The sequence below is a fragment of the Carcharodon carcharias genome, chromosome 10, assembly GCF_017639515.1.
Source record: "Carcharodon carcharias isolate sCarCar2 chromosome 10, sCarCar2.pri, whole genome shotgun sequence".
NCBI lineage: Eukaryota > Metazoa > Chordata > Chondrichthyes > Lamniformes > Lamnidae > Carcharodon > Carcharodon carcharias.
Window position 1 is genome coordinate 18,831,060 of NC_054476.1, and position 15,779 is coordinate 18,846,838.

A 15,779-nucleotide genomic window follows, 5' to 3' on the forward strand; every position below is an offset into this window, starting at 1 on the left:
TTTGGTGTGGAAAAGAAAAGGACAATGTTCCTTGTTAGAACAGCTGGCCAGTTAAGGATCACAAAGGCAGATCTTAAAGATGCCAGCATCATTCCCTGCCCCCTGCCGAACTTATTGCACACTCCACAGCTACATATCAATGAACAGCAGCATCTTGTGTTTATATGGCACCTTTAACATAGTAAAACATCCAAAGGTCTTTCACAGGAGCATAAACAAATAACACATGGCACCAAGTCAATAAGGAGACACTGGGACAGGAATAGCTTGATTTTAAGGAGCATCTCAAGGGAGCAGAGCAAGGTGGAGAGGCAGAGAAGTTTAAAATGGATTACCAGAATTGAGGGATGAGTTAGTAGAAGACATGACCACCTATGGTGGGACAAAGGAGGTGGGGGTGCACAAAAGGCCAGGAACGAAGAAGCGCATAGTTCTTGGTTAAGGCTTTACAGCTGTAGAAGGTTACAGTGATGGGGAGATCTTGAATCCCGTTTTCCGTAGACAGCAACATCATTCCCATTATGTCTCCACTGCAGTGGTCACTGATGCTGCCGTCTCTCTCTTGCTTCCTTAACTAAGTCCTAATGCTGCTGTTCGTGCCTGTCACCAGTCCTGCTGCTGCTCTAACTCGGCTACTAACTTAAGTCCAGCTCCTACTGCCTCTCCCTAACCACAGATCCTGCAGAGAAAGGGAAAGATATAAGCATAAGATAAAAATAAGAGGAAGAGATTGTATTAAAGGCAAAGCGGAAGCAAATAGAAATAACTATGGAGAGATCCAGCAGAGAAAGGGAAAGATATAAGCATAAAATAAAAATAAGAGGAAGAGATTGTATTAAAGGCAAAGCGGAAGCAAATAGAAATAACTATGGAGAGATAAACACATCCAAATCTCCTTACTGAAACATATGAAATCCTAAGGGGACTTGACAGGGTGGATGTTAAATGGACATTTCCCCTGGTGGGAGAGACTATAACTACGGGTGGGAGAGACTATAACTACTGGGCACAGTTTAAAAATAAGCACTTAAGACAGAGATAAGAATTTTTTTTTCTCTCAGAAGGTCAGGAATCTTTGGAACTCTCTTCCCCAGAGAGAGGTGGAGGCAGGATCAATTAATATTTTTAAGGCACAGGTAGATAGATTCTTGACTAACAAGGGAGTCAAGTCAAGTGGAATGTAGAGTTGAGGCCAAAATCAGATCAGCCGTGATCTTATTGAATGGTGGAACAGGCTCGAGGGGCCGAATGGCCTATTCCTGCTCCTAATTCATATGTTTGTGAGTAAATGCAGAGAGAAAAAAAGATTTAAGGAGGATAGGCAGAAAATAAAGATTAGGAGGGAGAGTCACAAAGGATTATTTTAGCATCAGCACTAAGTGCAAACTACGCCCACGCTAATGCTGCAGGGCAAATGGTCTGTTAGTCAATTGTAGCCAGCTCAGTAATTGTACCATAAGGATCTGGCCCCTTGCCCTAAAAGTGGGAGTGATATTATGAACATACTTGGCAGAGAAATGATCTTGTCCCTAACTCTATGGGTCTTACATTTTTATTCAGATAGGTCAAAAGGTGAAGTGTGGTACACTGCATAGGTTGTAAAAAACCAGTAAGCGGCCTGTTTCCAGTCTTCACTGTAATCTTCCTGAGGAAATGCAATTATCACGTTTTGAGTGTGTGCTCCAGGAGCATGTGTGCACTCTTTTGTACTTCCCATACACACAGCTGACTCTGGAGTCATGAGTTGCACTTTTGGAATCTAAGTTTTATAATTACAGAGATTACATGGAAATGCAAACAGAGTACAGACTATTCAGCCCAGCTGCCCCAAACTGGTACTCATGCTCCAAACAATCCTCTTCCCACCCTACAAGTACTAAATATTAAGCAAACAATAAATCAGGAAGCAAACACCTTCACCCTTAACATTGTAAAATCAAAGTGTAACAAAACAATAAAATTAATAAGAAATGAGAATCAGTATAAAGTGACAAGCAACAGAATCTAATGGAAACACTATTTGTTCATAAGTAGCTTGCTATTATCTCTTTCCCAAGCACTGATTTTATGGTAACAGAAATTCCTCGGAAGATGCCAAGAATATCTCCAAGAAGCCCTGAACTCTTAGTACTGCTCCATTGGTGGGACTGCATCATATTCACAATTCGACACTTTGCATTTCTACTGTCTGACAGGCCATTTGGAGGAGCAGGGGTTGCTTCATAGGATATATGGGCGGTAAGAAAAAGGCTACTTTGAAAAGACCACAAGTAAGGAAATAAGTAAACCACACAGTTGTACTAGAGGTTTTGTAACCACGTCTATTATCATTTTGAGGCACAAAAGGGTACAGAAACCTATGAAGAGGCTTATTTGGCAGAAAGAAAGGGCTGGGAAAATAGTAACATTGTGAAGTTTTTTTTTAACAAGTTAGCAACCAAAGAAATTAAGAGTTTATGTGCAGTAAGCATTACCTTGGCCACATTCTAATTATCTCTTAATCATTATTGGCAGTAGTTCTTACAAAGAAAACAGCTTCCAAATATATAGCGCTGAGCATGAAACAGTGCTTCACAGATGCGTAATCAGGCCAAAATTGACACAGAGCTAAAGCTGGGCTAAATGTTTGGTGATAGATATATGCTTCATGAAGGGTCTTAATGAGAAGATTGAGGCAAAGGGACAGAGGTTTAGGAAGGGAATTTCAGAGCTAAGGGCCTAGATGATTGAAGGTATGACCACCAATGATGAGGTGAAGGGGAAATGCAATAGCATAAAAGGCCAGAGTTGCAGGAACATAGCTTTCCGAAATATCTGAGAATGAGACATTTTGTTAAAGTACAAACACTAGACACTGATACTCAGAGATAATACACAGTCATCCACAAACAAAATTGACCACAAAGGGATAGCTGCCACCTAGACTATATATGGCAAGAATTAATGAGTTATGAGCATTTAGTCTTGTAACCGACACATACAGCAAATTGCAGGCAGGATCTCTGTTTGTACATTCATAAAGCTCCTTCCTGTAAACACAAAGGCCAACATTCTCAGTAGATACAGGGGTGATAATGTGACAGATGTCGATGCGACTCAAGGCATTGGGGAAGTCAAGAGTCGCAAGATGTAATCCTTTTGGTTTGCCCTGGGGACACAACATCCTCCTGATGTGGCAAACTTGGTACAAGCTTCAAGGAATAACTTAAGATATCAGTAGCTAACCCATTACCCACCATTGCAGGTGCCTGAAGGTCATGGAGGATAAAAGGTGAGCAAGGTATACTGACACCAAAGAGAAATAATTGGTGCGAGCCTCTCCAAATCCTCTTAACTCATCATGCAGATTTTTCTTATGAAAACGAATTCTCCAAAAATAAAGCACTTGTCAGATCAATCAATAAAATTAATCATCTGTAAATCCTATGGGGTGCCTTTCTTTCCTGAGTTCCAGCAAGCTGGCATCAGAAATAGTCATTAGCTCCTTCCAAATCCATTATAAAAAGATTTGCCAGGTACTCTGAACTTTGTCTCATCATTTACTCTGTAACAGAATGGTACAACAAGAAGATGCTTTAAAACTCATTGCCAATGATTAAATGGTGGCAAAATTGCTCAGTTAAGTGGACAAACCATTAACACAATGCAGCTGTAACAATGGCACAGAATGTCTGCTATCTGAACACACAGCAGAGTATGGCATAAAATAGGCTGCTCCATTAGTGACACATTTTGCAAAACTGAGCTGACCCAGGTAAGACTCGCTTTATTTACAATGATGAGATAAATCAGATAGATAACACGCAGTTGAGGCTAAAAACAAAAAACTGTGAATGCTGGAAATCCAAAGCAAAAACAGAATTACCTGGAAAAACTCAGCAGGTCTGGCAGCATCGGCGGAGAAGAAAAGAGTTGACGTTTCGAGTCCTCATGACCCTTCAACAAAACTGAGTGAATATTAGGAGAGGGGTGAAATATAAGCTGGTTTAAGGTTGGTTGGGGGGTGGGGGGGGGCGGGGAGAAGTGGGGGGGGGGTGGTTGTAGGGAAAAGCAAGCAGTGATAGGAGCAGATAATCAAAAGATTTCACACCGAAAAACAAAGAGGTGTTGAAGGTGGTGATATTATCTAAACGAATGTGCTAATTAAGAATGGATGGCAGGACACTCAAGGTACAGCTCTAGTGGGGGTGGGGTGGAAAGACTAACGGCATAAAAGATATAGATTTAAAAATAATGGAAATAGGTGGGAAAAGAAAAATCTATATAAATTATTGGAAAAAACAAAAGGAAGGGGGAAGAAACAGAAAGGGGGTGGGGATGGAGGAGGGAACTCAAGATCTAAAGTTGTTGAATTCAATATTCAGTGCGGAAGGCTGTAAAGTGCCTAGTCGGAACATGAGGTGCTGTTCCTCCAGTTTGCGGTGGGCCTCACTGGAACAATGCAGCAAGCCGAGGACAGACATGTGGGCAAGAGAGCAGGGTGGAGTGTTAAAATGGCAAGCGACAGGGAGGTTTGGGTCATTCTTGCGGACAGACCGCAGGTGTTCTGCAAAGCGGTCACCCAGTTTACGTTTGGTCTCTCCAATGTAGAGGAGACCGCATCGGGAGCAACGAATGCAGTAGACTAAGTTAGGGGAAATGCAAGTGAAATGCTGCTTCACTTGAAAGTAGTGATTGGGCCCTTGGACAGTGAGGAGAGAGGAAGTGAAGGGGCAGGTATTGCATCTTTTGCATGGGCATGGGGAGGTGCCATAGGTGGGGGTTGAGGAGTAGGGAGTGATGGAGGAGTGGACAGGGTGTCCCGGAGGGAACGATCCCTACGGAATGCCGCCGGTGGGGGGGTGAAGGGAAGATATGTTTGGTGGTGGCATCATGCTGGAGTTGGCGGAAATGTCAGAGGATGTTCCTTTGAATGTGAAGGCTGCTGGGGTGATAAGTGAGGACAAGGGGGACCCTATCATGTTTCTGGGAAGGTGGAGAAGGTGTGAGCGCGGATGCGCAGGAGATGGGCCGGACATGGTTGAGGGCCCTCTCAACGACCGTGGGTGGAAAACCTCGGTTAAGGAGGACATGTCAGAGGAACTGTTTTTGAAGGTAGCATCATCAGAACAGATGTGACGGAGGCGAAGGAACTGGGAGAATGGGGTGGAGTCCTTACAGGAAGCGGGGTGTGAGGAGCTATAGTCGAGGTAACTGTAGGAGTTGGTAGGCTTGTAATGGATATTGGTGGACAGTCTATCACCAGAAATTGAGACTGAGAGGTCAAGGAAGGGAAGGGAAGTTTCAGAGATGGACCATGTGAAAATGATGGAGGGGTGGAGATTGGAAGCAAAATTAATACATTTTTCCAGGTCCCGATGAGAGCATGAAGCAGCACCGAAGTAATCATCGCTGTACCAGAGAAAGAGTTGTGGGAGGGGGCCGGAGTAGGACTGGAACAAGGAATGTTCCACATACCCAATAAAGAGACAGGCATAGCTGGGGCCCACGTGGGTATCCCCATCCACCACTACTCTCCTCCATCTGGGTGAACTTGTTCTCACACTAAACAATTTCTTCTTTAACTCCTCTCACTTCCTCCAAATAAAAGGTGTGGCTATGGGTACCCGCATGGGCCCCAGCTATGCCTGTCTCTTTATGGGGTATGTGGAACATTCCTTGTTCCAGTCCTACTCCGGCCCCCTCCCACAAATCTTTCTCCGGTACATCGATGATTACTTCGGTGCTGCTTCATGGTCTCGTCGGAACCTGGAAAAATGTATTAATTTTGCTTCCAATCTCCATCCTTTTCACATGGTCCATCTCTGACACTTCCCTTTCCTTCCTTGACCTCTCTGTCTCAATTTCTGGTGATAGGCTTTCCACCAATATCCATTACAAGCCTACCGACTCCCACAGCTACCTCGACTACAGCTCCTCACACCCCACTTCCTGTAAGGAATCCATCCCATTCTCCCAGTTCCTTCGCCTCCGTCGCATCTGTTCTGATGATGCTACCTTCAAAAACAGTTCCTCTGACATGTCCTCCTTCTTCCTTAACCAAGGTTTTTCACCCACAGTCGTTGACAGGGCCCTCAATCGTGTCCGGCCCATCTCCCATGCATCCGCCCTCACGCCTTCTCCACCTTCCCAGAAACATGATAGGGGCCCCCTTGTCCTCACTTATCACCCCACCAGCCCTCACATTCAAAGGATCATCCTCCGCCATTTCCGCCAACTCCAGCATGATGCCACCACCAAACACATCTTCCCTTCACCCCCACCCCCGGCAGCATTCCGTAGGGATTGTCCCTCCGATCCACTCCTCCATCACCCCCTACTCCTCAACCCCCATCTATGGCACCTCCCCATACCCATGCAAAAGACACAACACCTGCCCCTTCACTTCCTCTCTCCTCCCCATCCAAGGGCCCAAACACTCCTTTCAAGTGAAGCAGCATCTCACTTGCATTTCCCCTAACTTAGTCTACTGCATTCATTGCTCCCGATGCGGTCTCCTCTACATTGGAGAGACCAAAACGTAAACTGGGCAACCACTTTGCAGAACACCTGCGGTCTGTCCGCAAGAAAGACCCAAACCTCCCTGTCGCTTGCCATTTTAACACTCCACCCTGCTCTCTTGCCCACATGTCTGTCCTCGGCTTGCTGTATTGTTCCAGTGAAGCCCAACGCAAACTGGAGGAACAGCACCTCATGTTCCAACTAGGCACTTTACAGCCTTCCGCACTGAATATTGAATTCAACAACTTTAGACCTTGAACTCCCTCCTCCATCCCCAACACCTTTTCATTTCTTCCCCCTTCCTTTCGTCTTTTCCAATAATTTATATAGATTTTTCTTTTCCCACCTATTTCCATTATTTTTAAATCTATATCTTTTATGCCCTGTTTGTCTTTCCACCCCACCCCCACTAGAGCTGTACCTTGAGTGTCCTGCCATCCATTCTTAATTAGCACATTCGTTTAGATAATATCACCACCCTCAACACCTCTTTGTTCTTCTGCCTGTGACATCTTTTGATTATCTGCTCCTATCACTGCTTGCTTGTCCCTACAACCACACCACCCCCCCCCACCACTTCTCTCCCCCACCTTAAACCAGCTTATACTTCACCCCTCTCCTAATATTCTTTCAGTTCTGTTGAAGGGTCATGAGGACTCAAAACGTCAACTCCTTTCTTCTCCGCCGATGCTGCCAGACCAGCTGAGTTTTTCCAGGTAATTCTGTTTTTGTTACGCACTTGAGGCTGCTTTCTTTACTTAAGAGAGGAGAACCCTGAGCTTACATCATAATTAGAAATTTAGACAATAAATTTTTTTTTGATGCTGTATAACAGAGCAAAAGCACAGGTTTAAACCATAAAAATGAAGAAAATGATATGGAGGAAGAGACTATTTATTTGCTTTACAAATTGCTTCTGTTGTTGTTTCCCACGCTTTGCCATGCTTTCTTTTTCAGCCATGAAGGTAGGTTGGTTAGGGCTGCAGAAATCTCCACTGCCTACCTCTGTGTCCACCACAGTCTTCACAAGCAATGTTACTCTTGCCAGAAACCCACAACCACTCTCCAATTTCAATTTGCTATCACAATCAGATGCTTCCATGACAGATTTCTCTCGGACCGCCATTTCACCATTTGCCAGCCAGTTAACACTACTAAAATGGTCGGCCCCATTTTTCTCATTACTGCCTGTGGGGCTTTGTGCAGTGCAAAGTGACTATCACATTTGCCTGCATTACCACTGTGTTTATGGAGGTGAAATTCAGCTTCTGCAGATGTGCAAAATGGGTGCTTGTGGTTCAGAGGCCTGCTATTACACAGCACAATTTTGGAAAATAAGACAGAGTGTGTAACAGGACAGACAAACTATGCCACATCCATTTTGTGCCCCACCAACATTAAATTTCACTCCCTATGCTGTGAAGTACCTTGAGATATCCTGAGGACGTGAAAGGTGCAGTGTGAGTGCCATTTCTTTCTTTAAAAGCCGTCTGAAGTGTAGACTGAAGGTTAAATGCTGCATGTTCATTTGGAGATAGCTGGGGCTCAATGCAGTGGAAACAAAACTTAAAAAGAGCTGGCACCTGCCCAATTTTTTTCTACCACACAGTTTAGGATAATGGTAAATGTGCTCTCAAGGAGAATATGTTCTTGAGTGGCACAGTCGGAGTGCTGTGTTACATGACTATAGTTAGCATGCAAAGGAAATCTCAATACTTGTTAGGGGTTATTGGAGAAAGCTTTGTTATGCTGTCTGCATGTTGCTGCAGCCAAAGCGTTTTAAATGCTGTCAAAATAATTGGATCCTAATAAACATCTGAATTTTAAACTGTTACAAGCAGGTGACTGAAGTGATAAGTTGAAGCATTTATACTTACCACGACATACATTACAGCACCTGTTTTCAGGTTGAATGCGTTCAATCAGTGGGCAATCCAGAGTTGGACATGTCTCATGAACAATGGCCATTGTTCGGTTCTGTCAAGCATTAACAAGAGCTATTATTAGACCAATATACTCTCATGCAGCGAGGAACAATATTACTTATGAAACTTTAATAGAATGTGCAGAAATTCTTGTACAGTCTCAGTTTTATTTGGAAATCCTTTGATGAATACACACTTGTGTATCTTAAAGCTGATTTAGACCTACTGAATTTTCAGAACTTGAATCCATTTTCAGTTAATAACTGACATTCTAAGTCACGTTTTCTCTAGTAATATTCTGTATAAACAGATTTTTATTAGAATATTAAGCTGAAATGAAGTATAGACGGGCAGAAAATGGTAGGTTTCCTACTATAGGGGAAAGCTTCTTCTTGTTGCTATATATAACAATTCTGTAAACATGTTCCTTTTGAAGGCCATCTTGCTGAGTATAACTGGGTTAATTCTTCCCGTCATCAGTCCAATCTTAATGTAGCCCAATCCATATACACAAACTCTATAACTGGTCATTTATACATAATTACCTGAACATGTCAAAGGAAAACAGCAGGGAAAGATTTTGTTTGTGCAGTTTGCAAACAATTGTAAACATCTTCTTGTTAAATAGATTTCCAATTTTGTTACACAAGGAACACAGAGGACACCTTCCCAGCATCAAGACAATAAAGTAAATTGTGTTTCCAGTCAAACACATATAATTATGTGAATGTTAATTCCATACAGACAAATTCAGATAATAAAGACAGATTGAATGCAGCAGGAAGATTGAATTTCATTTGAAGAATAAAGAAGATTACATTCAAGGTTGGTGAACCATCATCTCCCTTATTTTCTAAACCTCCAAATGCACATAGGAGTAAACTTAGTGTCAGAAGACGGGACAGTGCTCTATTCAAAGGATAGGTTTGGGTTACTAATGCTTCTGGGAAGTATACAGTCTTGGTCAAACCTCATCTGAAGCTTCTCACAACTGAACTTGCAGCTTAATGCATTGACTTTCTACACTCTCCCCAAATCTGAGGACATTATCAAAAATGTACAGTAAAAAGTTGCCTATAAGATTTTTTTTTTCCCTTTTAATCTTTCACCTGGAGAGGCAAATTGCTGTTTAAGAACAATCAGATGCAATCTGAATGATTGATAGGAGGCTACTTTGATGAAATACTGATATAAAGCAGTTGCAGAGGATGCAAAAGGCTCCTTCATGTCCATTTTCCCTACTCAATTCCCCTGTTCAGAGCCCCCTTGTTGCCTGAGATAATTACCACTTAGCACATAAGAATTATCATTTCATTTTTCCAAGCTGAGAAAAAAGTCAAGGGTGTTGGGCTAGGTTCAAAATGCATCAGGCTGAAAGTCTATTGGTGGCTGTTGCTGGCTGAATAAGGTGGAAAGAACCTTCTTGTGCAAACAGAAATACAATAACTGATGCCATTTGTGAAGAAACATGCAGTTTTCAGCCAGAAAAACCTGCAGAGGATGACCTCTTGAGCTTTTGTTCCGTCAGCTACATTAGTTGTTCTACAACTGACTGTTGCGATAATGTCACTGCCTGCTCAATGTTCCTCATACTGGAATGAGTCATCCCTCGTGACAAGAGAAACTTGAACCAAACCAAAAGGAGAAGGCCATTATGAGCTTTATCCAGTGCCTTCAGTCCTTTAAGCATGTAGTCAGTTACGCCATAAATGTCAACGTTTGGCTTTCCTTCTGCCTACATGTCACGTCAATTTGGACATTCCCGATGTCTTTTTACGCCCGGAATCCTACTAGAGAAGCAGCAAATCACTTTAGAAACAAGGTTTTCACTGTTGCTTTAGAAACATACAAATTGCAATCTCTTATTGTTGTAGCCATTGTAGCAATCTGTGACATTTTTAAAATACTCGTGGCAGCTCATATAAAAGGTATGGAAAGGCAAAATAGGATTTGTATTGACAACCAATATCTGAATGCTCAACTGAACAGTATATTCCTCAAATGAAGAATTAGTAATGTAAGTACGCTGCAAGCCAAACTTGGAGTTCACCTGAGCCTTCAAAGATTATGCTCGACCTACTTATGGTGTGCCAGGCACACATCTGCTTCATTTTCCAAAATGACTAGGCATGCAACAAAAGGGCTTTCTTTACTCATAACCAAGATGTGAAGTGGGCATAGAATGGAAGGACTCCAATGCACAGAGATCAAGTATTAAACACCATGACAGAAGGGGTTAGCCTTTTGGCAGAAATATCATTTTACTAAAGCCCCTCAAATGAAGAGCTGGATTAAGCAATTGGTGATGAGTCAGCCTCGTAATCAAGTTTTGGTCAAGACATCTAGAACGTCAAGGTAAACTTAATTAATGCTGTATTTTCAGAGCAGGGAAATCTCTGTTTTTAAAACTGTTGAAGCTTAAATTATGACCATTCATTTACTATTAGTTATGCTGCTATATAAGTGTAAAAAAAGGTGTGTTGTGAAATCCTTAACACCATTTTCTGAATTTAACCATGTTAAACTGAACCCAGCTAAGGCTGTGCATCTGTGATGCTGCACTGTGTCTTAAGTTAAACTGAGTTAACACAATGCTGCTCTGTTTCTGAAACTCAATTATTAAGGACTGTTAACAAAAATTGAGTGCATGGAAGAAATCTATTGACATGCTTAAGGAATTTATTGGAAGAAGGAGACAGAGTCATTATAATGGGAATGCACTCAAATTGGCAGAATGTGGTATCCCCCAGGAACCTTAGCATTTCACTACATTTATAAATAACTTAGATGAAGGAAGAGAGAGCCATATATCCAAATTTGTGGATGACACAAAAATTTGGAGAAGTTGCAAAGGGACATTGATAGATTAAGTGAGCGGGTAAAATGTTAGAACCATGGAACCATTGAAAAGTTACAGTGCAGAATGAGGCCTTTCAGCCCATCATATCTGCACCAGTCATAAAAAAGAGAAAAAAGAAACTAGCCACTCGTTTTTGATCCCACTTTCCTGCATCAGGTCCATAGCCTTGCAGGTTACAGCACTTCAGGTGCAGATCCAAGCACTTTTTAAATGAGTTGAGCATTTCAGCCTCGACCACCAGTTTAGGCAATGAATTCCAGATGCCCACCACCCTCTGGGTGAAAACGCTTTTCTTCATGTCCTCACTAATCGTTCTGCCAATCACCTTAAATCTATACTCCTTGGTGATTGACCCCTCAGCTAGGTGTAACAGGTCATTCCTGCCCTACCTAGACCCATCATAATTTTGCACACCTAAATTAGGTCGCCCCTTAGCCTCCTCTGTTCAAAGGAAAACAACCCTAGTCTATTGAATCGTTCCTCATAGCTGCAATTTTCAAGCCATGGCAACATTCTTGTAAATCTCTTCTGTACTCTCTCCAGAGCAATTATGTCCTTCCTGTAATGTGGTGACCAGAACTGTACACAAAATTCCAGCTTAACCAGCATTTTATACAGTTCCAGCATTACATCCCAGCTTTTGTATTCAATACCTCATCCAATAAGGAAAGCATTCCATTCTTTACCACCTTATCCATTTGTCCTGCCACCTTATGGGACCTGTGCACATGCACTTCAAGGCTCCCACCCTTCCTCAACCCCTCAATACACAATACTCAATATTGAATCATCGTTTGCTTTGTTTGTCCTCCCCGAATGCATTACCTCACACTTTTCGAGATTGAATTCCATCGGCCACTTTTCCACCCACTGAACCAAACCATTGATATCATCCTGAAGACAACAGCTATTCTCTTCACTATCAACAACATGGCCAATTTTTGTGACATTTGCAAATTTCCCAATCATGCCTCCCACATTTAAGTCCAAGTTATTAATATATACAACACTGAGCCCTGTGGAACACCACTAGAAACCAGGTTCCACTTGCAAAAACATCCATCATTACTCCTTGTTTCCTGTCGTTGAGCCAATTTGGGTCCAACTTGCCACCTATCCCTGATTCCATGGGATCTTACTTTTCTGACCAGTCTGCCATGTGGGACCTTGTCAAATACCTTTCTAACTTCCATGTAGACAACATCTACTACACTACCCTAATCAATCCTCCTTGTTACTTCCTCAAAAAATTCAATTAAGTTAGTCAGACACGATCTTCCACTAACAAAACCATGCTGACTATTCCTGATCATAAGAACATAAGAATTAAGAGCAGAAGTAGGCAATTCAGCCGCTTGAGCCTGCCCTGCCATTCATTACCATCATGGCTGATCTCATTTCGGCCTCAACTCCAATTTCCCACCCTCTCCCCATAAGCTTTTAACCCATTACTAATTAAAAATCTGTCTATCTCCTGCTTAAATTTATTCAGCATCCCGGCATCCACTGCACTCTGTGTTGTGATTTTCACAGATTCACGACCCTTTGAGAAAAGTATTTCCTCCTCAGCTCTGATTTAAATCTACCACCCCTTAGCCTAAAACTATGGCCTCTCATTCTAGAATGCCCCAGAAGGGGAAACAGCCACTCCACGTATACTTTGTCTATCCCCTTTAGCACCTTATATAGCTCAATTAGATCTCCTCTCATCCTTCTAAACTCTAGTGAGTTTAGGCCTAAACTGCTCAATCTCTCCTCGTAAGACAAGACACACATTTCTGGAATCAATCTAGTGAACCTCCTCTGAACCGTCTCCAGTGCAACTACATCCTTCCTCAAGTAAGGGGACCAAAACTGTACACAGTACTCCAGGTACGGTCTCACCAATGCCTTGTACAGTTGCAATAGCACTTCCCTATCTTTATACTCTATTCCTTTAGCAATAAATGCCAAAATTACATTTGCCTTCCTTATTACCTGCTGTACCTGCATACTAGTTTTCAGTAATTCATGAACGAGGACACCCAGATCCCTCTACACTGAAGCATTCTGAAGTTTCTCTCCATTTAAATAAGTCGCCTTTTCATTCTTCTGACCAAAATGGATAACCTCACAATTATCCACATTAAACTCCATCTGCCAAATTTTGGCCCATTCACCTAACCTGTCCATATCCATTTGTAACTTTCTTATTTCTTCATTGCAACTTACTTTCCCACCTATTTTGGTGTAATCTGCAAATTTAGCTATAGTACCTTCTATCCCTGAACTCAAATCATTAATATAGATTGTAAATAGTTAGGGCCCAAGGACCAAGAATCCTCTGGCACCCCACTAGTTACAGCTTTCCATCCAGAAAAAGACCCATTTATCCCAACTCTCTGCTTTCTGTTGGTTAGCCAATCCTCTATCCAAGCTAACTACATGTGATCTTATCTTGTGTATTAATCTTTTGTGCAGCACTTTATCAAAGGCCTTCTGGAAGTCCAGGTATACTACATTTACAGGATCCCCATTATCCACTTTGCTTGTCACATCTTCAAAGAACTCTAGCAAATTAGTCAAACACGATTTACTCTTCATAAAACCATGCTGACTCTCATGGATTGCATTTGGACTTTCCAAATGCCCCATTACTACTTCCTTAATAATGGACTCCAACAATTTCCCAACAACAGACGTTAAATTAACTGGTCTACAGTTTCCTACTTTCTGCCTCTATCCCTTTTTGAATAAGGGCGTTATATTAGCATTTTTCCAATCCACTGGAACCTTTCCAGAATCCAGGGAATTTTGGAATATTATTGCCAATGCATCCACTATCTCCGCTGCCACTTCCTTTAAGACTCTGGGATGTAGGCCATCAGGTCCTGGGGACTTGTCACCCTTTAATCCCATTAGTTTGCTCAGTACTTTTTCTCTAGTGGTGGTGATTGTTCTAAGTTCCTCCCTCTCTATATCCTCTGCACTACCTTTTACTATTACGGGGGATCAATCTGTGCCTTTCTAAATGATAATTTATTGAACATATGAACAAGGAGCAGGAGTACGCCATTTAACCCCTCGAGCCTGCTCCACCATTTAATAAGATCACTGATGATCTGACAGTAACCTGAAGTCTGCATTCCACCTACCACTGATAACCTATCACCCACTTGCTTACCAAGAATCTATCCATCTCTGCCTTAAAAATAGTCAAAGCCTCTGCTTCCACCACCTTTTCAGGAAGAGAGTTCCTCAGGCACACAACCCTCTGAGTGAAAAAAATTTAAACGGGCGACCCCTTATTTTTGAACATTGGCCCCTAGTGCTGGACCATCCCACAAAAGGAAACATCCTCTCCACATCCACCCTGTCAAGAGCCCTCATGATCTTATATGTTTCAATCAATTTGCCTCTTACTCTTCCAAACTCCAATGGATACAAGTCTAGTCCGTCCAACCTTTTCTCATAAGACAACCCACCCATTCCAGGTATAAGTCTGGTAAACCTTCTCTGAACTGCTTCCAATGCACTTACATCCTTCCTTAAATAAGATGACCAATACTGTACACAGTAATCTAAATGGGGTCTCACCAATGCCCTGTACAACTGAAGCCTAACCTCCCTACTTTTGTATTCAATTCCCCTCACAATAAATGATAACATTCTATTGGATTTCCGAATTACTTTCTGTACTTGCATACTAGCCTTTTGTAATTCATGCACTAGGACACCCAGATCCCTCGGTGCCTCAGAGCTCTGCAATCTCTCACCATTTAGATAATATGCTTCTCTTTTATTCTTCCTGGCAAAATGGACAATTTCACAATTTTCCCACATTAAACTCCATCTGCCAGATCTTTGCCCACTCACTTAACCTATCTATATCTGTTTGTAGCCTCCTTACATCTTCTTCACAAATTACTTTCCTACCTATCTTTGTGTCTTCAGCAAATTTGGCAACCATCCCTTCAATCCCTTCATCCAAGTCATTTGTATAAATTGTAAACAGTTGAGGTCCCAGCACTGATCCCTGCAGCATGCCACTTGTTACATCTTGTGAACCTGAAAAAGAGCTATTTATGCCTACTCTTTTCTTTCTGTTAGCCAGCCAATCTTCTATACATGTCAATATGTTACCCCCTATACCATGAACTTTTATTTTCTGCAATAACCTTCGATGTGGCACTTTATCAAATGCCTTCTGGAAATCTAAGTACACTACGTCCAAAGGTTCCCCTTTATCCACTGCACGTTACTTCCTCAAAGAACTCTAATAAGTTGGTTAAACATGATTTACCTTTCACAAAACCATGTTGACTCTGCCTGTTTACCTTGAGCTTATCCAAGTGCTCTGCTATACCTTCTTTAATAATAGCTTCTAATATTTTCCCTATGCCAGATGTTAAGTTAACTGGCCTGTAGTTTCACGGTTTCTGTCTCCCTCCCTTTTTGAATAATGGAGTTACATTTGCTATCTTCCAAACTAACGTGACCTTCCCCAAATCTAG

The 15,779-nt window shown here is 42.1% G+C and overlaps 1 protein-coding gene across 6 annotated transcripts in view; it reads right to left on the bottom strand.

Moving 5' to 3' along the window:
* Positions 1-15,779, bottom strand: part of LOC121283444 (protein kinase C-binding protein NELL1-like) — an 839,758-nt gene that overhangs the window by 617,839 nt on the left and 206,140 nt on the right. For all 6 annotated transcript variants that reach the window (XM_041198022.1, XM_041198019.1, XM_041198018.1 and 3 more), the window contains one exon: positions 8,379-8,478. In XM_041198022.1, coding sequence (XP_041053956.1) covers positions 8,379-8,478 — 100 coding nt within the window. The remainder of the gene's footprint in view (positions 1-8,378; positions 8,479-15,779) is intronic.